The sequence below is a fragment of the Exophiala spinifera genome (genome assembly GCF_000836115.1).
Source record: "Exophiala spinifera strain CBS 89968 unplaced genomic scaffold supercont1.2, whole genome shotgun sequence".
Classification (NCBI taxonomy): Eukaryota; Fungi; Ascomycota; class Eurotiomycetes; order Chaetothyriales; family Herpotrichiellaceae; genus Exophiala; species Exophiala spinifera.
In genome coordinates, this window is record NW_015622514.1 from 2523205 (window position 1) to 2547547 (window position 24343).

At 53.3% G+C, this 24343-nt stretch overlaps 10 protein-coding genes across 10 annotated transcripts; 5 read left to right on the forward strand and 5 right to left on the reverse strand.

Moving 5' to 3' along the window:
* Positions 1-7: 7 nt before the first annotated feature.
* On the reverse strand, positions 8-2114 carry PV08_03221 (uncharacterized protein; the record flags this gene model as incomplete). The annotated part of the gene is made up of 2 exons (XM_016377578.1): positions 8-1760; positions 2083-2114. 2 exons carry the CDS (start codon positions 2112-2114, stop codon positions 8-10), a joined length of 1785 nt encoding a protein of 594 aa, XP_016239148.1.
* Positions 2115-2622: 508 nt separating this feature from the next.
* PV08_03222 (uncharacterized protein) lies at positions 2623-4567 on the reverse strand (the record flags this gene model as incomplete). The annotated part of the gene is made up of 8 exons (XM_016377579.1): positions 2623-2872; positions 2929-3091; positions 3144-3165; positions 3217-3484; positions 3534-3647; positions 3693-3817; positions 3865-4025; positions 4078-4567. The coding sequence occupies 8 exons, from the start codon at positions 4565-4567 to the stop codon at positions 2623-2625; spliced, it is 1593 nt and encodes a 530-aa protein (XP_016239149.1).
* Positions 4568-5311: 744 nt separating this feature from the next.
* Positions 5312-7891, forward strand: PV08_03223 (uncharacterized protein; the record flags this gene model as incomplete). Its single annotated transcript, XM_016377580.1, has 1 exon — positions 5312-7891. One exon carries the CDS (start codon positions 5312-5314, stop codon positions 7889-7891), a length of 2580 nt encoding a protein of 859 aa, XP_016239150.1.
* Positions 7892-8236: 345 nt separating this feature from the next.
* On the forward strand, positions 8237-9211 carry PV08_03224 (uncharacterized protein; the record flags this gene model as incomplete). Its single annotated transcript, XM_016377581.1, has 1 exon — positions 8237-9211. One exon carries the CDS (start codon positions 8237-8239, stop codon positions 9209-9211), a length of 975 nt encoding a protein of 324 aa, XP_016239151.1.
* Positions 9212-9933: 722 nt separating this feature from the next.
* Positions 9934-12235, reverse strand: PV08_03225 (uncharacterized protein; the record flags this gene model as incomplete). Its single annotated transcript, XM_016377582.1, has 2 exons — positions 9934-11703; positions 11756-12235. 2 exons carry the CDS (start codon positions 12233-12235, stop codon positions 9934-9936), a joined length of 2250 nt encoding a protein of 749 aa, XP_016239152.1.
* A 489-nt stretch (positions 12236-12724) lies between these two features.
* Positions 12725-14419, forward strand: PV08_03226 (phosphatidylserine decarboxylase; the record flags this gene model as incomplete). Its single annotated transcript, XM_016377583.1, has 1 exon — positions 12725-14419. One exon carries the CDS (start codon positions 12725-12727, stop codon positions 14417-14419), a length of 1695 nt encoding a protein of 564 aa, XP_016239153.1.
* A 291-nt stretch (positions 14420-14710) lies between these two features.
* PV08_03227 (uncharacterized protein) lies at positions 14711-18054 on the reverse strand (the record flags this gene model as incomplete). Its single annotated transcript, XM_016377584.1, has 2 exons — positions 14711-17314; positions 17365-18054. 2 exons carry the CDS (start codon positions 18052-18054, stop codon positions 14711-14713), a joined length of 3294 nt encoding a protein of 1097 aa, XP_016239154.1.
* A 1189-nt stretch (positions 18055-19243) lies between these two features.
* Positions 19244-20301, forward strand: PV08_03228 (uncharacterized protein; the record flags this gene model as incomplete). The annotated part of the gene is made up of 2 exons (XM_016377585.1): positions 19244-19507; positions 19564-20301. The coding sequence occupies 2 exons, from the start codon at positions 19244-19246 to the stop codon at positions 20299-20301; spliced, it is 1002 nt and encodes a 333-aa protein (XP_016239155.1).
* A 691-nt stretch (positions 20302-20992) lies between these two features.
* On the forward strand, positions 20993-22187 carry PV08_03229 (uncharacterized protein; the record flags this gene model as incomplete). Its single annotated transcript, XM_016377586.1, has 3 exons — positions 20993-21197; positions 21274-21932; positions 22008-22187. 3 exons carry the CDS (start codon positions 20993-20995, stop codon positions 22185-22187), a joined length of 1044 nt encoding a protein of 347 aa, XP_016239156.1.
* Positions 22188-22479: 292 nt separating this feature from the next.
* On the reverse strand, positions 22480-24130 carry PV08_03230 (uncharacterized protein; the record flags this gene model as incomplete). Its single annotated transcript, XM_016377587.1, has 8 exons — positions 22480-22555; positions 22627-22703; positions 22773-23026; positions 23116-23190; positions 23249-23416; positions 23545-23888; positions 23956-23989; positions 24037-24130. The coding sequence occupies 8 exons, from the start codon at positions 24128-24130 to the stop codon at positions 22480-22482; spliced, it is 1122 nt and encodes a 373-aa protein (XP_016239157.1).
* Between the last annotated feature and the right edge of the window lie 213 nt (positions 24131-24343).

The window sequence follows — 24343 nt, forward strand, 5'->3', positions numbered from 1 at the left end:
GTGGCAACTATCCAGGCGCGCCTAGGAACCAAGAATCCGTGTCAACGTTGGGACCCAGAAGGAACTCCTCTAGGAAGCTGTCTCCCACCCCCGAAGAAGAGAAGAGTGTCAGGCCTGGAAAGTCCCACTCGAACACAAATTGTTCTGGAACGAATGAGTCGATCTCCTGTTGTGTATTATAGCTGCTTCCGCTCCAGAAGAAATTGAAGGGCGACGCACTGTCAGTCGTGGCCATTGATGATTGTTCTATGGGAAGAGTTTGCGCGTTCATTGGATCTTCCTGGACTGCTCGGGCGAACTTCTGGACACTCGTCTGGAGTACTTGCAGGTACATTCTGCTGGTTTGGCTTCTCCCACCACCGCTGGATGACCCGCCTCCAGCTTTGTTGAGCTGACTCAGCAGGGCGTAGCCATCGTTCAGGAGCTGAAGGTTGAAAGCAGCGTCGTCTTCTGGTAATAACCGCGCCAGTTTCAGCAGCAACAAGAAACAATATGCTGCCTTGGCCCATACAAAGTCCATCGCATAGCGAAAATGAGCTAGATAATTCTGCGGTTGATCGAGGATAACACGCAAATGTTTCTTGAGTGAAACCTTCGCGGTAGACAACAGATGTCTTTGACTGTCCGACATTTCGCTAATGTTTTCGATACCCAAGACCCGGATCGCTCGACATAGCACCACGACCTTCGCCCAATACTGCTGAATTTCCAAGTTGAGGAGAAGGACAGGAGTCTCTTTGACCGGCACGCGCTTCATGATGCTCTGCCAGTCATCAAACCATATATCGATGTCGATCTGGGCATCTCGAACTGTTGACATTACCTCGTCCGTGTCACCTTTGCTACACATCGACAAAGATTCATGGTACTTGGCACGGAGTGCATTCAATTCCACCTGGGAAAGGAGCCGGAGATCCAGAACGGTCGAAAAAGGCTGATTCAAGAGTATGCGACATCGTCGTGCTTTGCCTCGGAGCTGAAATGCCCGAATATTTCCCGCGTCGACGCGAAGAATCTGTTCTAGCACCATCAATTGGAACCAGGCTCTAGCTCGTCGCATGAGCGCTGCATCATCCAGGGTCGAATCATCCGAGATATCTGCCGTGTCTGTATTTACCAGTCTCCTGGTCAGCTCTTCGTATGCATCTGGCAAGCCTATGTCGACCGCCATCCTGGTCGCGAAGGCCAGGATTAACGAACGCTCTGCGGAATAGCAGGCTATTATCAAGAGGGCCTGGACTGTCTCCAAGCAGGCATGCTCTTGATTGATGATGACAAGGTTCACCATCTTCTTGAGTTGGAAATGGAGCACAGTGGACAATGACGGGTTTGTGTCATCCACCACGGAAGAGCCGACTGTTATTATAGCATCGAGCAGAAAGGAACTCCTAGCAGTAATTGACTGGAACGAGTCATGAAGAGGATCAAAGATAGTTACAAAGCGGTCGCAGCCTTGGAAGAAGGCTTCGAAGAAGAGTTCGGCTTGTTCTGTGCTGACAAGACCTTTGGCAACGAAGTTCGGGACGCAGCCGTCCTCGACCTCGAATTGACTTCGTGTGCGCTTGCGTGATAGAGAAGGTAGATTTTGTTGCAGAGTCGGACTCTGACCCGAAGCAGTTGTTCTGAAGTCAAGGGAGTTCGAAGGGGAACCATCACTGACGGGTGCAGCGGACGGCCTGGGGAGCGTGTGAGACTCGTTCTGCTGATTGTCGAACCTTTGTTTCAACAGCAGAACCTCGTGCTGAAGACTTTCGATCTTTCTTGATTCATCGTTAGCCCATCCAAGAACGCCTCAGTCACGAAATACAAGTAGTGCGAGGGCACGGTCTCACAGTTCATTGGGATCTCGAGGCCGCGTGGCAAAGACGCAGACCTTTTTCAATTGTTGACAGCTTCCAAACATCAGTCTTAGGGTGCCTTTGAGGAGGACGAGAGACTCTCACCGAGAGCAAGGATGCTGCCCACTGCATCGCACCTTTGAACTGCGACAGGAGCCACAGGCTTTCTATGAAAAATGTCAAACTAGATAATCCCATCGACAAAACTTGGGGTACTGAGCTTGCTCGCCACTTGTGGACCTACCGGGATTCTTTTCTTCCCTGTTTTGACGACATTGTTCGTTGAAGTCTCATCTGCCATCATCAGAGGCGATCCTGGCCGTCATAGTGAGGATGGTTGTTGATGCGAAGAAGCACGCCACAGATTTCAAAGCTTGGGATGAGAAAGTACGACACAAGGTATGGGGTGCTCGGGGTTTTGGCGCCGAGGGGCATCCGGGGAGCCCAGCCTAGTGAGCCCGCCTAGTAAACCCACTGGGGTTGTGGCCTGGGGATTTCTCCGGGGGCGTTCTAACTTAAGTTAACTAGTTAGTTAGGCATCTTAGGGTCTGCAACAGGGACAACACCACCTGTGTACGTACTTCGTCAGCTGCGGCCCTGACTAGATTCATTTATGGCTGCGCTGTGGCACTGACTTATCCCAGGTAAGTTACAGGTAAGTGTGTGTCCTCGTCGCGGTTTTAAACTGTAATTGATTCTTTGTGGCTCGGGTAGGTATACAAGGATTCAACTCATGTCACTTTTAACCCCCGCGTACGGCTACCGCGACGCATCCAGGCCTATCTCAGTACACGAAAATAAAGTCTTCGTTCTCCCAGTCGGTCTTGTCATCAAAGGCATGTTGCCCGTATCCCTCATCCTCGGCATCTTCACCCGAAGGCGCAGTTTCAGCCTTGATTCTCTTCATTGACTTGTCCACTATCCTTGCTTTCTTCCCTAGGCTTTCGCGTTTTTGGGCATGCTTCTTGTTCAGCATCATGAGGTACACGACCTGCACTGCGTACAAGCCGATCAAAACGACAAACAGGGCGAGACTACTCCATATCAGCAAAGCGTTTCCAGGGTGGGCAGGGAGAGGCGAGTCACGCACTTGGACAAAAGTCCTCGATGATAAAGAGGTGCTTCCCCGGTCGTATACAAATTTGGTCCTAGCACGTTTCCAGCACACTGGAAGACAAAGAGCAAGCCGGTAACTGTCTTCTTTTTCGTTTCTCCTGCGGTATTTCCGGCGCTCCAGGAGTATATAAGAGGTGCTGACTGCATTAGCTGAGAGCTCAGAACAAAGCCTGCTCCTCTGGTACTTACTAATGCCAGGATATACTGATATCTGCTCCTGTTAGCAAATCCCCAGGTCATCTACGCAAAGAACCCGACTCACCAGATAATATGCTACGAGGAGCGGTCCTTTTTCTGACGGACCTCGCGGCAAATGAAGCAACATGACGCATCCAGCAATAGGCGGCAGACTGAGGAAGGCTAAGACTGGAGACTTCCACTTGATCTTGGTTGCAACCCAGGCACCACCCATAGTAGCGATTAACTGAACTGCTCCGAATGGCATGTTGAGAAGGATGGTTTGGAACCTATTGAAGCCGAAGTTCTTGATGATCAGGGGGCCAAAGGTCGACACTCCGCCACTTGGAACGCTGGCCAATTTGAGCAATCATCCGAAGGTGACAGGTCTCGCGTACTTACGAGATTGAGAACATCATTGCTGCCCACAGCCAGGTCTTGAGGTCCATAGCGGCCTCTTTGACATGAGACCACTTCCATTCATTGCCCTCGACACCCTGGTTGTTCGCCCGCAATCTACACCAGTTAGCGGCATGAACACTGATCAAGTCCTCTCCCTACCTTTCAATCGCTACCAACCTATCCTCCCCGTGCAAGAACCGGGCCGAAACAGGCGAATCCGGAAGGAAGAACCAAACAACGGCCGAGTATGCTATCGTGATCAGCCCGAAGAACAAGAAAATGATCTGTGCGCTCGTTTAGCTACCGTCGTCCACAGGAAGAGGTTACGTACCTGGTACGGCTTGAGATGAGGCGAGTCAATATGACCGATGCCATAGGTCAAGAGCGATCCAAAGATGTTTGTGATGCCGTTCATGGCGTACCACGCACCCAACCTGACCGGTTGCTCACGTCGACGCCACCACATTTGGGTCAAAGCAATAAACGCAGGCGCTGCAATGAAATTAGCGAATACCCCGGAGGACTGTGGACGTACATAACTCACCGACACCAGCCTCGAATATCCCCAGAAACAGACGACATACTAACAACCCGCCAAAGTTGTGTGCTGCCGGCATGGCGGATAGTGCGATACCCCAGAGCAAAACGATGATAGCCAGAAACTTTCCCAACGGCAGCTTGACAAGCATATATGCGATAATGGGCTGTGCCACCAGTTGAGCGAGATAAACCACCGAGCCCAGCCACGAATACTGATGACCATGGAGGTGCGCGTCCTCCACCAGTCCAAAGACTGAGCCGTACGCGAGCGTAGCCTTGTCTAGCGCTTGAAGAAAGTATATTCCCAGGACGACTGGTAGGACAAACAGATCGATCCGCCTCAGAACTCGCGAATTGTTCTCGGGGGTCAGGGCGATACGCTGCCCCGAATCACCCAAGACCATGTTCGCCTTGTCCTGGCGACTGTTGACGGCTGCCGATTCGCTCTTTGATTCGACATGATCTGTAGGTGCTTTGACGGTCTGATCTTCCATGATGGAATTTTTATTTTAACCTCACGATGCTTCTGCCAGTTGTAGGAACTGAGCTTTTAATCGAGTGGTGACAGTTGAGCGGGATACGCTCCACGATAAATAAATACTTGGAATTGTAGGTCACAAGCGACCTGCCCAGCATCGGAACCCATGGCCGGGAACGGCATCGGCTTGTCGTCTCCCTTGATGGATGATCTCCTGAGGAGTTGCGGGTGATGGTTCCATGGGGAAGAGACTCTGGGGTCGTGCGGTGGTGGAGTGGAGGCCTTCATCGGCTTTCGGTTGACAACTGCGAGAGCTACGCGGCGTTTGAAGTCACTCATTGGCTTTGAGCGTCCAGGATCGCACTTGGAAGCCGAAATCCGACCACCATCGATACTCCATACTGCAAACGGACCGATACTCCTCGCTCTTTCATGCCGACGGTTGGTGACCATCGAGGCAACTGGGATCGGTAAGTCATGTTTGGGTACCACTCGGAGTCTGACTCTGATTCATCTGGACAGAAATATCCCGGCCATTCCTTTCACTTGGGCGTGTTTGCATGTCAGTATTTCATTTGCTCAAATCTCTTGAGAGCCTCTATCTAATCCAATATCTGGAGAGACTAAGTTTCAGCTTGGTATATCCCCTTGGAACATTTAAACACCAGTTGGCAGGTCCTTCTGACGAGCGTGCAAGGCTCATCCATCACCAGCTTGAACCTCTCATTTTGTCATAGTTGCTCCCCCAACCTTGGACACAATGCCACAGCTGGAAACTATTCCCAATGCCTACCGGGTAGTGACCCCAGACAAAGTGAAGAATCCAACGTCACTTCATCTTCAATCAGACAATGATGGTATGGCCATAGACTTTACTTTCGAGGCTGTCCGCCCAGATATCTTCCGCACCACGTTTACGTCGTCGACACATCCCCTTCCGCCATATCCAAGCATCACATTACCAGAAATCAAACTCGCTGATGCCAAAGTTACTGCCGTTCCCATATCAAGCCATTCTGCAGGATTTGTGATCAACAACATTCAAGCTACCTTGACATGGACACACGCCCCTGTCGTCTCGGTCCGATGGGTAGACTCCCAAACGCCGCTCCATGAGGATCTGGCCTTCCGGTCCTATGCATTCGATGGTCCTGGTATCGCCCACTATACTGCACACGATCGCACGGCCATGCATGTTGGATTGGGCGAAAAGTCCAGCCCAATGGATCTTACAGCTCGATACTTTCAAATCTCCGCAACAGACAGCTTTGGTTACGATGCATACCACACGGATCCACTATACAAACACATGCCACTTCTCATCAAAGCAACTTCCCACGGATGTGTCGCGCTAGTATCGACCTCTCACTCACGAGGCTCCTGGAGTGTAGGGTCCGAAATCGACGGTTTGTGGGGCCACTTCAAGGTCTATCGGCAAGACTATGGCGGCCTCGAACAATACATTCTGGTTGGCAGGACGCTCAAGGACGTCGTGCGGTCCTATGCCGAATTAATCGGGTACCCACTGCTTGCACCACGGTGGGCGTATGGCTATCTCTCCGGTGGATACAAATACACCATGGGTGATGAACCTCCGGCACACGAGCAACTGCTGGACTTTGCAAAGAAACTGGAAGAGCACGATATCCCTTGTTCCGCACATCAGATGAGCAGCGGATACTCCATCGCCGAGACAGAACCTAAAGTACGTAACGTATTCACATGGAACCGACATCGTTTTCCTGATCCGGAAGCCTGGATCAAAAAGTATCACGGTTTGGGGATCAGGCTACTGACCAACATTAAACCGTTCATCTTGACAAGCCATCCCGACTATGGATTGCTCTCTGAGAACAAAGGTCTGTTCACAGATCACAGAACGAAATCAACAGCTGAAATGCGCCTGTGGAGTGCAGGAGGTGGTGAAAGCGGGCTCGGCAGCCATGTCGACTTTACGTCTTCGGTGGCGTACGAGTGGTGGGCCCGTGGCGTACAGAAACTGAAAGAGCAAGGTATAGACGCCATGTGGAACGATAACAACGAATATACTCTACCTCACGACGATTGGCAACTGGCCCTCGAGAAGAACATTCTTCCGTCGTCAACGGCTGGAGTGGATAACAAAGTCGGTCTGTACGGGCGCGCTTTGCACACTGAACTCATGGCGAAAGCATCTTACGAAGGACTGTTACGTGCTGAGCCGGCCATTCGCCCTTTCGTTCTGACTCGAAGTGCCAGCATAGGCACTCTGAGATACGCTGCTAGTTCATGGAGTGGCGACAACATGACGAGCTGGGAGAGCATGCGCGCCGCAAACGCAATATCTCTGAATGCCGGGGTGAGTCTGATGCACTGCTACGGGCACGACATCGGGGGATTTGAAGGTCCGCAGCCTTCACCCGAGCTTCTCCTTCGCTGGGTTCAACTTGGATGTCACCAGATTCGCTTTGCAATCAATTGTTTCAAAACTTCGCCCCAGGACAATCAGGCAGGTGAGGTCATCGAACCCTGGATGTATCCCGAAATCACACCTCAAATTCGCCAGGCAATCAAGAGACGATATGAGATCATGCCGTACATCTACTCGCTCGGACTGGAGAGCCACTTGACTGCCAGCCCCCCGCAGAGATGGATCGGCTGGGGATACGAGGCAGACCCGGAAGTCTGGACCAAAAAGCTCAAAGCCGGGGAAGAACAGTATTGGTTCGGTGACACGTTACTGGTCGGTGGTGTATATGAGCCAGGAGTTGACAAGGCAAGAGTATACCTGCCCCGTAAAGCGAGCGACTTCGACCACGGGTTTGTCAATCTTAACGCCCCTTACGAGTACTTTGCTTCGGGTCAGTGGGTGAACATATCTTCACCGTGGAAGGAAAGTATACCTCTCCTTGCAAAGGTCGGAGGTGCGATCCCGGTTGGCAAAAGTGTACAGACCCGTATTCCTGGCGACAAGAGTCCAGAGTCGAAGGCACTACCTGAGGACGACTATCGCGGCATTGAGATTTTTCCGCCCAAGAAGAATTCACACGGAAGAGTCTTCTCGACGACGTGGTACGAAGATGACGGTCTATCGTTGAAACCGAACATCTCGGCGTTCACGATAGCATACAGCTCGACGGAGGAGAAGGTAGTTGTGGATGTTTTCGCAGGTGCTGACAACGTCTTTATTGCGCCTTGGAGAGACGTCGTGGTTATATTGCCTCGTGGAGATCAGAGGTATGTCGAATCCGCCAATGGGACTGCGACGAGTCGCCTTCCTGAGCAGGAGTGTGGAAGAATTCGATACAGGGTAACAGTAAGGGGGGTGGCAGATGGAAGCATGTCCAACGGATACCACTGAAACCACTGAATAGGGATAGACTCGTCCCCGTTTCATTAGACTTGGACTTGGAGAGGATCCCAGTTAATTAGGTACCATGTAGTCCGTACTCCATAAGAAGTCGATGAAAAAAGTACCCAGCTTGAACTTCTTCGCCGCCGTCTTGAGTATTGAGTACTTAATGACATCATCTGCTCTCAGCCTCGTTGCCTCAGCCTCGTCGACGCCGACTTCGACTCGTCACTCTCACTCATATCTACTCACACATACAACCCACCAAGATATCGATACCTACTGCCTGTCGCTCGCTCGGGCATCTATACCCTCGCCCACGCCTATCGCTCTCCATCGTTTTCGACTCTCACAATGTCCCTCGAAGCGTGCTGCACCTGTGCAACACTCCTCGCCGACGCCAAAGTTCCCTACGACCGCGACTCGGAGAAACCGCTATTGTACAATCGCCGCCTCTCGTGCTGCTCCCGCGAAATCTGCGCGCTGTGCCAGACCAAGAACCCTCGATTCCAAAACTACTGTCCGTTCTGCCAGATCTCGTCTGGGCCGTCGGCCCTACCGAAAGAGGGACTCCGGCTCCCGCCCTCGTACTCGAGGAAACCGACATCGACGAACGCACCCACACCTCGCGTATCAAGAGACTCGCCACCACCACCACCATCGCCGCCGCCGCCATCATACGACGAAGCCACGCTCCCCTCACACTCGCACCTCCGACAAGGCCGTGAAGCCTCCTCCTCCTCCTCCACCGCAACGACAACCACGAGTGCGAGTACGAGCACGACCAAGTCGCCACCCACCGGGGACGACGACACAGACGACACGATCCACCACGTCGGGGTCGACGACACTCTCCAGTCCCTCTCCCTGGCGTACAACGTCCCCGTGGCCGTCCTCCGGCGGCACAACAACCTGTACTCGGACCCGCTGCTCGCGGCGCGGAAATGGGTGCTGATCCCGCGCAGCCACTACGCCGGGCCGCCGCTCTCGACCCCGCCGGACGCCGAGGAGGAGGCCCGCAAGACGAAGCTGCGCAGGTGGATGGTCGCGACGAAGTGCGCCGACTACGCCGTCGCCACCCTCTACCTCAAGGGCGCCGACCACGATCTCGACCTGGCCGTGCAGGCGTTCCGCGCCGACGAGGAGTGGGAGAGGAATCACCCTCTGGAACCGCGAAGCCCTGGAGGACGGGGTAACGGCGCCAGTGACAAGGGGAAGAACAAAGTCAGCAAAAACAGCAACAACAACAACAACAACAATAACAACAACAACACTTCGTCACGAGGGACGAGGCGAGTTACGAGTACCTTGTCAGGGCAGTTGTCGTGATCTCCTCTCTCTCTCTCGTTCTCTACACGACACGACATGACACGACACGACACAGAACAGAAAGACAGAATGTCGCCACACTTAGGTCACAACTCGGCTGACAAAAGTGGGGGTGTGAATTGTTTTTATGTGTACACGTGCCACCAATGCTGATTACGATGACGATCATGATGAGATGATGCCGACGACGGTGAAACGAACGACGACGACGACGACGGTGACGGGATGACTCCCGTTCCGGGACCAGGCATGTCTACTGAGACGGAGTGGTATCAGTGAGAGCCACTTGATGAGCGTGGCTGCGGAATCTAAATGCTATACAGGTCTTTCAACGCTGTACAATAGGATGACCATGAGATGAAATCTCAATGTAGGAAGAAGGAATGCGAGACGGGCCGAGTCTTTAATCTAGATACAGACGATGTAGACAATTTTAGACTTGTTTTTGGCGCATCCCCAAGTACAGCCTGCTAAATTTGCAAAAGACCCGAAACTCGTTGAGAACTGGGAACAGGGTCCCTTTCTCCCACGTCCGCTTTCTCATGTCTATCAATATCATACACGAGGGCAAATCTTGCGCAGTCCTACACGGCCACCGTGCATGTCTAGATCTCTCCAGCAAGACCTGTGCTTTCAATTTGGCGGCTCTCTCATGACTGACTGCCAAAAATCGCAGCGCTTGGTGCGAATATTTCCCCGGTATCCAAGAAGCGTGGTGACGATCAAGTCATCCTGTTCCTGAGTTCGCCGTCTTCTGCCCCTGCATCACGAACCTGGATGGAACTTGACGAGCTTGATCCTTCAGGCCTGTCCACCTTCGCTTCTGTTTGTGCACCCAGGCCTGTCTCGGCCACAGCTTCACTAGTCTGGGCACTTTCAGTAGTTTCTTCTGCCCGATGCCCTGCTGCTGCTGATGCCTCCTCCTCCGTCCGTCTTCGCTCCTCTTCATCGCGCTGCGCCTGTCGCCTCGCTTCCTCTCTAGCCATGATATGTCGTTCTCCGACGCCGGGTATTAGACTCGCCAGGAAAAGTGCTATACTTTGTTCGACTCGGTGGAGGCTCTCCCGCCAGAATCCACGATTGCGCTCTGCCCTCTCACGCAGCAGTCGAGCGGCAGCTTCTTCCGGGGTCATCTGCACGGCTCCACGGATATTTGCTGGCCGTGAAGGGCCCTGGTTTGTAGGGTCTGCGGGACGTGCCTGCCTCGGTGCTGCAGCATCGGGTTGAGGTTGTGGAGCCTGGGGACCTATCAAGTTATCCAGGTGTTGACGTGCAGCTCGCATTGCACGAACAAAAGGTCCATTTCGCGGCTGGAGGCAGACAACAACGGCGATGAGCATCATGGCCCATCTTTTCCACGTTCCTGGCTCGGAAAACACGAACATGAAAAGATAGAGTCGCAGGAGCAACCAGCCACGTTGAATCAGAAAGGCAAAGAGGTCGTTATCCTCTGCATTCCGCACAGCTTGCGCAACCTGGGGTTGAGGAGCTCCTCCTTGAGCCGGTCCTTGAGCCGGTCCTTGAGCCGGTCTGATGATGGCGCCGTCGATGTCAGCATTAGCAGCACCCATCTCTCCAAGAGGCTGTTGCTGCATCACGCCCTCGGTTTGAGCAGTGCTTTCAGACTGTGTCGCTTGGGCATTCACGGCTGGCATTTCAGATGGGTCCCGATACGAACTGAAAAAGCCAAAGCCAGGGGCAAACAAGAACCCTCGGGGACCTGTCGACGTCATCAACAGCCAGGCTGTTCCATTTGGAGGCAGATTCCGACGTATGGAGCTTCTAGTCTGATTGAACGGCTGTGGAAGGTGGCCAATAAGGTTAGGTAGGTGAATCGAACCTGCTTGAAGCTGAGTTGCATTCGCTTCGGGAGGATTGGACGGTGCCGCCTGCTGTATTGTTGGAGGTTGTGTTGATCTCGCTGGACCAGATACTCCGGGTGGATCTCGAGACGCTTGCGTTGTCGTGGGGTTCCTTACCTCTGTGCGTTGTTGACCATTTGGCATCACAACTCTGCGAAAGGCTGGAAGAGTTTGCTGGGGTATGTTGTTGACATTCGCAGTGGTATTTGCGGTGACTGTCCATGCGTCGGGTCCGGTCTGATGCCCTCTAAATGCAGGCTGTCGGAACTGAGCAATCTGTGCCGGGATCGCACCTGGAAGAGGTGGAAGGATGCCTCCTGGGTTTATTACCGGTACATGGACAGGTCCATCAACATGTACGGCCATGGTATGGTGTTGCGTGGCAACGCTCGGCTGCACATTATGCAGGTCTGCTCTATTTGTCTCGAAATGTTGCTGAATGGCAGCCAAGTGTGCTTGTACCCTCTCTAGAGCGAGTTGACCACCGACCGGCATGGGACCCGTTCGCTGGGCGGTGCGCTGATTCAACGGTTCGGCTGGGTTGGACACAGCGACGGTGGGGACCGCATCTGTCTGAGGTTGGATGACAATATGTAGCGTGTGCGGGAGAGGGCCAGGAGTACTTCCAGCCTATGAATTCACCATTAGCATCAAGAACACCTGTAGAAAACCTCGTACTGACTTGAATTCTAAATATCTCACGCAAGGTAGCATCGCCGCGCAGGAGTGGCCTCCCTTGGTAGATGAGGCGTTGACGTTCAGGAGAGGGGTGTTCTGGTAGTTCGGATTGTATTTGCTCCCTCAGCGCTGATACGGTTGTGCTCACAGGTAAGACTCCCAGCGAATGCGGTGGTCGCGGATTGCCGGTGACCAAGTACACGACACGGAGATTCACATGATCGGGGGGTACAGTGACGGTTGGCGGTTCATCCGAGATGGGAGGAGAAGGTTGCTGGCTTGGTGGAGGAGGAGACTCTTCGCTCGCTGGAAGAGACGTTTCGATATGAGGGGAGTCTTCCTCTTCTGTCACGGTCGGCAGGCGAGGCTGTAGGGTGGACGGAAGGAGAATTGGTTGTTGGGAGGATTGCGGAGGAGACTGCTCATACAGAGAAGCAGGTGGGTGCTCGCTCACAGGAGAGCCGGAGTCGCTAGAATCATCCATGGTGAGGATGATGCGAGTTACCCTTGGGAAGGCTCATGGTAGACTCAGCCAAGGCAAAGAGGACCTGGGTAGGTACCTGTAGGTGGGATGTTGTCGCCAGCGTGGTGAGATCTGCTGGGTTGCAGATGGTGCTGGTGTTTGTCTCTCCGCAAAAGGCTGCGTGTTTAGGCTCCCGCTAAAGATTCCCGTTGAAGATGCGCCTATAATATAACAGTTATAGGCACAAAGCTACCGCCAATCATCGCCTAAGGACAAGTGCCTAAGTTGATTAAGGTAACGGCCTAGAGACTCTAGTGAAAGTGACTTCACAGCGTCGTCATTGTGCAGCTTTTTCTAAAACACCAACCACCACCTCTGCTGGTGCACACACCGAGTGCTCAATCACCACCTTTCATCGCAACACAACACGGGGCGACTTCTCGCTGCACCAGATCATCCTCCTCAACTCGCTTCCATCAGTCTGTCCATGGCGTCCTGACCAACAACGCCATGGCCACCGTTACCGCCAGCAATGTGGGCAGAGCCTGCCTCTACCGCCGGTCGCCCTCGGTCATCTCCTCAACTCTCGTGCGGCCCTTATCTGAGCCGCTGCCCTCGAGTCGTCCGTCTCCGTATCGTGTGCAATTGCGCGTTCAGCCACGACGTAGCTTCGGCCACACACCCCGTCGGTGCAGGGAAAACAGACAAAAGAGCGACGAGGAGTCCTTCTCCTCGCGGCTAGGCAAGGCATGGCGCTCAACCCGGACCGAGTGGAAGCCCATTCCTATAGGGCTAGGCATAGGCTTCCTCGGCCTCTTCCAACTCATACGCATCCGCAACCGTGAAGGCGGTGCGTCAGAGGGATCTGGCGAGACCGACGGCAAACGTCCCCCGAAGCGACAAAGGATCTACCCGACGGGGGGTGGCTGGCAAGTCTCCATCATGTCTACACTACCACTGAAGGCCATATCCCGAGTCTGGGGCCGCTTCAACGAGCTCACGATCCCCTACTACCTGCGCGTGCCGGGGTTCAAGCTCTACGGCAGGATTTTTGGGGTCAACTTCGACGAGATCGCCGAGCCCGATCTGCACGCCTACCCGAACCTGGCCTCCTTCTTCTACCGGGAACTCAAGCCAGGGGTGCGGCCCTTGGACCCAAACCCCAATGCCGTCCTCTCGCCAGCAGACGCCAAGGTGCTCCAGTTCGGGACCATCGAGAACGGCGAGGTCGAACAAGTCAAAGGGATGACGTACAGTGTCGACGCGCTCCTAGGCCAGATCGCACCCACGACACCCAACCCTCAACATCCCTCGGCCATCTTTGCGAACCCCTCCACCAAGGACCAGTCGACCCCCGAGGACGACCCGGACCTCGAATCCAAATCCATCCGCGCAGACGAAGAGTTTGCGAACGTCAACGGTATATCCTACACTCTCCCGTCTCTCCTCTCCGGCTCCTCGCGCTCTTCGCCCGACGGCGACGGGGCCAAGACGCAAGACGCGTCCACCAAATCCCTCCCGTCCTCCGAGGCAGCCGTGTCCGCGGACCTGGCCACGACTTCACCATGGTGGTCGCCGTTCTCGTCGCCCTCGACGAACAAGAAGCTGTACTACGTTGTTGTCTATCTCGCGCCCGGCGACTACCACCGCTTCCACAGCCCCGTGTCCTGGGTCTGCTCGGCGCGACGCCACTTCGCCGGAGAGCTGTACTCGGTCAGTCCCTACGTCCAGCGTATGCTGCCGGGACTCTTCACGCTCAACGAGCGCGTCGTCCTCCTGGGCCGCTGGAAGCACGGCTTCTTCAGCTACACGCCCGTGGGCGCCACCAACGTCGGCTCCATCGTCATCAACTTCGACAAGGAACTGCGTACAAACAGTCTGACCACCGACACTGAATCCGACAGGCAGGCGGCCGCTGCCGCCGCCCGGGGCGAACCCTACAGCGGCTTCAGTGAGGCCACGTACGAGAAGGCGAGCAAGATTCTCGGCGGTCACGCATTACGCCGTGGCGAAGAGATGGGAGGGTTCAAGCTCGGGTCCAGCATTGTGCTCGTTTTCGAGGCCCCTGCTGGACACCGCAAGTCGAGTCTCAATGAAGGGGGAGCGGTGGGAGGCGACCTGAAAGGCGGCTTTAGATGGGCCATTGAGCGAGACCAGAAAGTAAAGGTCGGCCAGGCTCTAGGGTACGTCGTGGATGGAGACTAAAAGACCCATGTTATCCGATGCTTGTTAGGATAGTTCCATACCATGTACACTAGGTAGGTACTGATGGCAAAGCCCCTACTTGAATATATAGTGCACAACCATCGTATGCCCCTTTATGCATAGTGATTCCTCATGATCACCATTATCCATATCCTTAAAGAAGCGCCTTCCTCACGACATTGAGCAATTGCCACAAGTGTCAGATAGAGTAGCTATCGCATGCCATCCAAACAAGACCGGACGCCAAATGTTTTCTAACCCCGTTGATCGGGCTAGGGGAACCTGTACCAGTCATGTGAAAGCCCAAACCAAAACACCCACACAACCAACCATCACGCAGAACACAACAAACAGACCTGCTTTCTCGATAGCTTGAGCCCATCGAACGTCTCTCGAGTGTATACGAGACACAACACCACCGGTCAGTACAGCCATGGTCGAACTAGACAAGCTGCCCTCTTTACCCATGTCGTGGGCCAGAACAAAACCTCCCACCATATATGTAACCACCAGAGTCAGCAAAAGAAACCGACCAGCGTCTCGTTGAGCCTCAACGGCGTCCAAAGACACGATGGGCGCCATCTTCTTGATAGCCAATGTATGACTAAATTCTGCGCGTCCGTGGACAAAGCACCAAGCCTTCTCTAGCCACACGCCGCGCTCGATGAGTTGTATTCGCTCGAATGGAATCCTGTTGACGCCGTTTAGCCTTGTTATTGACAGTTGAGCAGGCGTCAATGGAAAGGTCGGACAGTGCTCCATATCTATTAAGACATCTCGAAATGGGCCATGGGCCTTGAGTTCAGCGGACGACTCCGAGCTCGAAGGGATGATATCGGTAAATCGAGACGAAAAGGTATAGTTGGCGAGTGAGGATGAAGCGTAAGTGTTCTTGGTTGCGTTAGACAAGTTCGTGGATCGCAAGGTGTCTTCGGCGTTGGGTGGAGAGCCAAGGAAGGCATGACAATTTCTTTTATCGCTATGCAACGGTTGAAGAGTACCAGAAGAACAATCCGCAAGGCTACTGCCCGCTTTTCTGATCTCCGGGCGCTTGAGACCGGAGTTCGCGTTATTGCCTTTTGGAAAGTGGCTGCTGCGAAGTCGCTGGCTGTCTCTGATGAAATGGGAAGCATCCACATCATTCACACAGTCAATATCTCGAACAAACGAGTCGTGCGGGGGAGCATTGCCATCGAAGCTGGAGTGAACGTGTTGTTCAAGTGTTTCTATCTTAACATGACCAATCGGCCGACCCGAGCCCTCACTTGCCTCGTTTGTATCGATAGCATCCGCAATCAGATCAATTAGTCCGCTGATAGTCGGTCGATCTCGTTCTGAGACGATCAACCGCGAGGATTTTCGGCTGGTCGACCTGTGATTTAAACCGGCAGTACAAGAAATGGTGTCTGAGACAATTCTATCCCCATGTGGCACCGGTCCACCATTGGTAGAAATATTCATGCCGCTAGAAAGTGGTATAGTTGACCAAGAGTGCCCTTTTGAATGTTTCGGCAACAAAGAGCTGGACGGGAGAGCCCGGTCGATGGCTTTCGAGTATAGAAGAGCTGATCGAGGGGGAGAAAAATTCGGCGCACTGGGAAGAGGAGTGAAGTCTTCCGATGAAGCTTGTACGGTTACTTGTGAACTTGCAAGACTGTCGTTGGGAGTAGGCGCCAGATTCAAGACCTGGAGCGGTTGAAGTCTCCTCATGCTGCTCTCTGCAGGCTCAGGACGGCTCTTTCTCCGAACTTTTCGTATACCGGTGTGTCCAGCAGATGCACCCCGATTAGCACCACCTGACTGGTCTGAAAATATATGAGACTGATCAGTTCGGAAAAGCCTTTTACGGTTCAAACCAGGGTGACCTCTCAGTTGTCGATGCTTGTTTGGCAAAGGATCCCATGGTGTCGCAGGGCTCTTTCTGCTTATTGTACTCGTCCGAGCAGCATCTCCAGTATCCTTTTTCGCCAGGCGGAATCGTATTCCAGAAGGGTTCAAAAACCCACTCCTACTACTTTCAGGCAACGTCTCCCACTCATAGTCGTCCACTTCCTGCGCCTCCAGTCGTGCAGAAAGATTCAAGACGGATCCTGGGTTTTCTCCGTCAGGAGGGCCAGATACAGGATCGTCCACCAACTCACCCATGGTTGTGCGGGTTATTTCAACAGTCTTTGCATTTCCTTGCTCGGCCTGAGCTGGTCTCGAAAGACCTAGGGTAGTCGGGTAAAACTCGTTCGTGCCTGAGCCACAACGCTTCAAAAACCCTGTGGCAGGATCGACATAATGGGAAATAATGTCATCAACAGTATAGGAGAGGCGACCATGAAGCTTACGGGTGGTATTATCTGCCACAGTTTCGAGTATGGCGCTTGATTCCAGGTGGTCCTGATCACCCACATGAAGAACACCGAGCGCGGATTTGACGCGGTGACATGTCAGGTCACGTAAAGGTATGTTAGCATCAGGAAACGGCCACACTTTTGTGAAATCATCATCGTCATCTGAGGAGGAGTTTGATCGACTGAATGGGAAGCGAGGTTCGAGTGCACTCGATGTGGTCTGGCTTTGACTTGCTACCCTGTGTCCTTGAATCTGAGCATGTGCGGAACGCAGGTCTGGGTACAAGGTGCGCATTGTTTGAGAATGGCAGCTCGACGAAATTTCTGAATCTTCACATATGTACTTTTCCAGTAAGCAAGAGTCGGAGTGGTGCCTCGACTCACTAGATGGCCGGCGGAAACATGCTGGAAACGAGGTATATTCGCTGGAATCGACGCTTGAGGTCACAGTAGGGCCTTGCTCGTTCTCAGAGGGAGAGATGTCGAGGTGAAGACCGAAGCTTCGTGATGCAGAGATCTTGGAAATATCAAGACGGTGATTGTCGAATATGTACGACTGTAACTTGTAAATCAGCTCTTGTCCACTCGGAAACTGACGATGCTCACCTCCAAATTTTGGACCTGTGGCAGTAGAGTCTCGTGGTCATTGACGATGATGGATGAGGTGTCGGCCGAACCGCGTTGGTGTGACGAATTGAGTGAATGGTCAGCAGCACGCGTTTCTGGGTAAACATCACTGGAGTGTGAGGATGTTCTTCCTCCACCGTCACCCATGCCCGAAGTTGACCTGCTTTCAGCAGTTGGGCCTCTTGGTGGACAGGAATCACCCTGAAATTTATCGATCTGAGGAGGATATTCTTCGATTTTTGTTTGGCAAAGCGAATGCCTAGGAGCTTCTGGACTGGAGCCGGACCGAGGGTGGCAACTCTCGTCACACATCCTTTCTGCCGAAACGACGGTCGATAGAAGCAGCTGGGGAGGAGTCAGTAGCGGAGTTCTGGACGTGACAGGAGGATCTCGGCAAAGGCCTAGTGTTTCCGGATATGACTGTACCCTCTCGGTCGGCTCGGGCGACAATGATAGCGACAATTGACCATCACATGCTTTCTGAAGACCTTCGCCGCCCAGCTGGCTCCATGGGGTGGTATGCGAGCGTTGGCGTTCAGGTCTCTTTGATATAGCCTCGGCCGCCTGCGAGTCGAGAGATTCGAGCGATTTGCCATTGTGGCGCTCCCAACCAGATTCTTGCAAGCCGACATCATGACGCCATCGTAATTCAGCGAGCTTCCAAGACATGATGGTAGGCCGAAGTTGATAGTCAGTGTGACATTGATCGCAATCTGCAGGGCTTGTTCCCCGGCGTCAACGGGCGGGATCTCCTGGGCAAATGGTGCTACATCGGCGGAGGCCAGGAAACACAGTCAGTAGAGAAATGATTGGGTTCCGGGAGCCTAGACTTGTGAGTCCAAAGAAGTCCAACGAAGTCCAACACTGACCATTGGTAGCTGAATATGGCTGTGTGATCAGAACAAGCGGGGGGGATGGATGTGCCAGCATAAAAAGCAGTCTTTCGTGACACGCTCCTTCCACGAGTCGGTACGGAAAGTCCGGCCACAGGTTGACATGTTCGATGTCAAAGCAACGACAAACCACTTTCAACTGCGATGTGTGGAGGTAAGAAGTGGCTGTGGATTCCTAGTTGGTAACAGCAAAGGAAGCATGACCTCCTCGTGGTGGAGGAATATACCAAGGCACACCCTCGATGCAGGCGAGGTAGAACCCAGGATACCATACCTGCCGCGAGCATAGCTTCGTTGGTGGAAGCTGCAATAGCAGTCTTTCGCAAAATGCCATCCATGGAAACCAAACCAGGAGATCGTTGTGAGTCCTTACGACATATAAGAAGCAATTCTGGCTCTGTTGTCACCCAACGTCAGAGAAACACTCGGCGGTTGTCGGAGGATACCCTCCCTGGATTGACAGTGAGAGTTCGCGACGATGAGTTGACCTCTGTTGAGAGCCCATGACGATTGAGAGACGAAAGCCCTGGAGCCAGATTGTCGCATAAAGAGATAAAAGGACTGGAAGAAAGATTGCGAGCTTCCAGAATTGAGGTTGATGCCGAAAGGGGCGTCTTCGGGGAAACTGATTTTCCGGCGACCGAAGTCCATGTGGGCTTCTAGAGGGGAGAGGAGATAGGATGATGCTTTGTATTCGCCCACTCCGAACTCCCAAGCTAGATGGCAATTTACGCCTGTCCTTTACGCCTTGAAAGTACTCGCCAAGCATGTTATGATGCCCATAGGAACGCGGGCTACGTGATAAGGTTGGCCCATATCCGCGCCCTCGGATTAATGCTAGCTATTTCATACGCCTTAGCCTTCGTGAGATCCTCCCCCTCCTTTCATATATGGCAAGGGTGCCAACGCTTCCAGGTCCCTAAGCAGACTTTAGGAATCCTCGAGCGGTGACCAGGATACGCACCATGGCCGGCAAGAAGCATGACACCGTAGTAGTAGTCGGCGCTGGTATCATCGGACTTGCATCCGCTCTTCTCCTGGCCGAGGAAGGTCTGAATGTTTCTATCGTTGCCAGAGACATCCCTGGAGATGGCGGTCTGGGTTGGGCTAGTCCTTACGCCGGTGCGACTTTGATCCCTCCTCCAGAACTGGGCAACAAGGAAATGGCAATGGAGTCTTTCAGGTGGTATCAACGGCTGGCCAAATCAGATCCCAGCAGCAGCGTTCGGGTGAGTTGTTGCAGAGCCTTTCGCGCAAATCAATCGCTGATCGAGGCACATATCAGACTGTCAAAGCTACCGAGTACTTCACTGACAGAGAAAACGACGACACAATATGGTACAAGGAGTTTGTTCCTGAATACAAGTTGCTTCCAAAGCATTCTCTGCCACCCGGTTGCAAAGTCGGATATTCTTTCGAGACTTGCCTGGCTAACCCGGAGGTTTTCCTTCCCTGGCTCAAAAAGAAGCTCGAAGGGTTGGGTGTCAAATTCATACGCTCCGAGGTGAAATCACTGCTCGAAGCCAAACAAATGACCGGGGCGTCGGTCATTGTCAATGCCTCTGGGCTGGGAGCGAAAGAGCTTGCTGGAGACTCCGCTGTTGCTGGATACCGGGGCCAGACGATGTTTGTCAAGAGCGATTACGACGAAGTCAGGTTGATCAATGGCGACGAGTATACGTATGTCATTCCGCGCAAGTTCTCTGGAGGTGTGATTCTCGGAGGCATCAGTCAAGAGAACAACTTTGACGGCGCGGTTGACACCAATCTACGCAAGGACATATTGCGGAGGGTCAACAGAATGACTGGCGGCGCTTTCGAACATGTCAACATTGACACAGACGTCAAGGATCTCGTCGGTGTCAGGCCTGGCCGAAAAGGTGGCCTAAGAGTTGAACTTGACGGTAGCATCGTGCATGCCTACGGCTTCAAAGGCGCAGGCTATGTCTTCTCCTTCGGTGCAGCCGCCAAGGTCAAGCGGCTCGTCCTGCAGGCACTTGAGACAGCGCGCCCGAAGCTCTAGCGACAATGGCGACATTGGAGTGATAAATTTCATCAGCATTCCCAGTTCCATATACGGAGGCATCGTGGACGTATCCCGCATGTTCGGCCACGCCACCTCTCGATAGGATATCTAAGGTTATCATTCAGTGCTAAACATAAGCCAGTGCACGCACGTTTCTGCTTTCTCTGGCTGAATTCAAGAGGCCTAACACGTATTCGCGTCCTTATTCTCGTGGGATTTTCTTTCCGCGAAAGGGACCCAGGCTTTCTGGAAAATCAGCATGTCGTTGTCCCGTGCGGTGGTCAACAAAACAGCCAACGTCGCTCTTCTCCGGCCTCACTGATAACGAGCGGCTCCGGTTGTTGGCAGCTCTCGGCGTGGGTTTCCTCTTCGCTGAAACGCGTCTTCGGCTCTACCCTCGCTGCATGATTCGGCGCAGGGCGCAGGGCGCAGAGACACTGGCAACCGGCAGCCTTATCGCACGGGTGGAGGGTTTTTGGGTTTTTATGGACCCGTCCAGATGGAGTGTACTCCGAATCCCTGATCAGCCAGCAGGACGAGTATCGATCGTTGCGAGCACGGAGGAGGCTGATCATGTATTTACATCTCAAACGTCGAATTTATTGTTTGTGGTCGTAGAGACTGGCGGTGAACATTCAAGTCTGCGAGAAAAGTCCCTCTGATCAACACGTCCAAGCCCAGAGACACGATGATTACTCAACCCTCCAAGGCCAATGTCTTGCTTGTCGGCAGCGGTGGTGTGGGCACCATGGGAGCCTATGCCTTGGAGACGGGAGGCAAGGCAGAGGTCACTGCTGTGTTGAGGTCGAACTACGCGGTCGTGAGCAAGGAAGGCTTCTCCATCGACTCGATTGAGCACGGCAATGGCATCGTGGGCTGGAAGCCAACCAAATGTAGGTTTCCACTCCGGTGCACAGTGCTCAGCAAAGCAGACGGACAGCAACCACGATGCTGACCTGTTCTCTCCAGTGGTCAACAAAGTGCCCAACGTGGCCGAGGAGGGATTGAAGCCGTTCGACTTCATCGTGGTCACGACAAAGAACATCGCCGATATCAAGCCGACCGTGGATGAGGTGATTGAGACCGCCGTGACGCCCGGCCACAGCGTGATCGTCCTCGTCCAAAACGGTCTGAACATCGAGAAGCCACTCGTGGCAAAGTACCCCGGCAACCCGTTGCTCTCGGGTGTTTCGTTGATCGGAGCAACCGAAACATCATGGGGCAAGATCCGCCACGACGACTCGGACTTTCTCAAGGTCGGACCCTACAAGTCGCCCGGCGTGAGCGACGAGGACGGCGTGGCCGCCGCCAAGAAGTTCGTCGACATCTACAACGCGTGCGGCAAGGTCGAGGCCGTTTACGACGATGACGTGCCCTTCACGCGATGGAGGAAGCTGATCTACAACTCCTCGTACAACTCGGTCGCGACCATTCTGCGAATGGACACGACGAGGATGAGAATCTCCGAACACGTCATCGACAACTTGATCCGGCCTGCCATGCTTGAGATCAAGACAACCGCCAAAGCGGCTGGCGTCGAGCTGCCGGACGACATTGCCGAGTTTATGATCAGAGCCGATCCCAAAGACATCTATTTCAAACCCAGCATGTGTCAAGACATCGAAAAGGTATGATTCTGGTGGAGCGCACAGCTATATCGTTTCGATTACTTCCCGATATGCTAATGGACTTTCTCCTTCCAGGGCAATTATATCGAATATGAGAACATCGTTGGAGAACCACTGCGTGAGGCCGAGAGACTTGGTGTCTCAACTCCGGTGTTGAAGATCATTTATGGCTTTCTCAAAGGTTTGCAATGGAAGACAATGGAGGCTAAAGGCCTGATCGTGCCGAAATGGACCGAGGACAGTGTTTACGGCTAGATATGACGTCTAGATTCATCACATTCCAAACTTTCCTCCGGAAAATATGAGACCTCTTAAGCAACGTCTGCGTTCGATCGTAGCGAAGGTCACGGGGCGGAGCGAGGGGTGAAAAGAATTTCTGTTGGATCTTTCTGGGTCTTAGGGGAGTGATAACCGTGTAGTGCTAGGTACAGGTGGTGGCTGGACATCTTCGGTGGTTGGGATGCACCAGTTGGTCTTGACTCCTGATAGGCCGTCACATTCTATCATGTATATTCTCTATGCGCTAGCTTCACAATTTCAAACTTGACTATAACTTGGAAAGAATTCCGTTTGCCTCCAAGATCGACAAGTGGCCGCGATTGATCTCAGATACACTCTTGCATCTACAATGAAGAGGAGGTGTCAGTTTGCACAATTGGCCGCACAAAGTCCGAGAGGCATTTTGAATACTTACCCGGCAAGTCCCATGGCCAATTTGAACTCGTCGTAGAGGAGATTGATTGCGAGTTCGACGCCCTTTGAACCGTTGTACTGAAAACCGAAATGTCAGTGTGATCAGCTGGCCCATCGAAGAAAAGGATGCTAGGTTGGGTTACTCACGGCCAATCCCCAGATGGGTATTCTTCCGGCAAAGCAGAAATCGGCTCCAAGAGCAATTGCCTTGAAGATATCGGTGCCTCTTCGGACGCCCCCGTCAATGGCGATGGAGATCTTGCCCTTTGCCACTGGTGCACATTCACGGAGAGCGTCCAGCGTGGCTGGAACGCTGTCGAGTTGGCGACCTCCGTGGTTGGAGATGACGACGCCGTCCAGTCCGTATGAGATTGCCGTGGCGACATCTTCGGCCGTGTACACTAACCCCCATGCGTCATGCGAATCAGACATTATTCGATATCCCCTGAAGTCGCTTGAGGTCAATCAAAGACAGAGATAGACAACTTACGTCCTTTGACCCAGATGGGAAGGTTGGTAATGCTCTTGATGTAAGAGATCGCTTCGTCCCAGTCCACTCCGTTTTCTGCCAGGTTCAGGTAAGCATGATGTTGACTCTCAGGGGGGAGTGACATGGGTAGTACCATATGCAAGTGCGTTGTCTCCTTCTTCAAGGTTGCTAGCGTCCATTCCCGGAGCGATGTTTGGATATTTCATCTCCTCGGGCATGCCGAAGCTGTTGCGGTACTCGTTGAGACGACGACCGAGCATTGGTGCGTCTACCGTGAGTAAAAGGGCTTTGTAGCCGGCTTCTACGTACAGATGGAAGACATTGTGTCAGTTTCGAATAGAGAGCCAGTACCCGAGAGCAGATACATAGTCGAAATGTCTGGTACGCAGAGGCGCCACAGGAGCAGCGGAAGAGTCTTGCGGCACTTACTTTCAGCTCTCTGCAGAAGCTGACGAGTCAGGCTCCTGTCCTTCATGATACTGATTTGCATAGCGTAGGGGTTCGTCTTCCCTGAGCCCTGCGCGATAACGTCCTCGAGAGAGTCGGTCGCATACGCCGAAAGACCCATGGCCACGTTCAAGGCGGCACAGGCTTTGGAGGTTCCCACTTCGCCATCAGGGTGAGCTAGTCGATGCATTGCGGCCGGAGAGAAGCCAAACGGGAACAGGACCTTGCTGCCCCAGATGGTCGTTGACGTGTCGACGTAGGACACATTCTTTAATATCCGAGGACGTAGTCGATAGCGGTCAAATGCCGCCTCGTTGTCGCGGAGACTGTAATCACCCTCCGGCGTGAGAAGGAGCTGCGATCTGGGTCACTCGCTGCCCTCGAGGTACTTACGTTATCATGTCCATGGCTCCCTCATTGAAGTACTCTGACGTGTTCAGTAGGTGCCATATGGTTCACAACTGGAGAACCTACCTCTGTACATCTTAGGCAGCTTCTTGGACGCCTGTTCCTTTAGGTCTTTGATGCAGAAGACCTCGGAGTCTAGAGTCCGTCCTCTGTTCGCCATCGTGACAGCTTCTGGTGCACTGAGATTCGACTAACGCGTGACTGTTGTTGCTCCCGATTATGATGGCTCAGATTCCTCGTTCGACGTCTCTTCCGGCTACTTGAGGTTTTGCTCATATACAGCTGAGACGAGTCAAGACAGCACTACCCCTGCGCCCTTTACTCGATCAGTGCGGAGCCATATCAGGTCCGCTGGACAGCGCTTTGTCGGCCT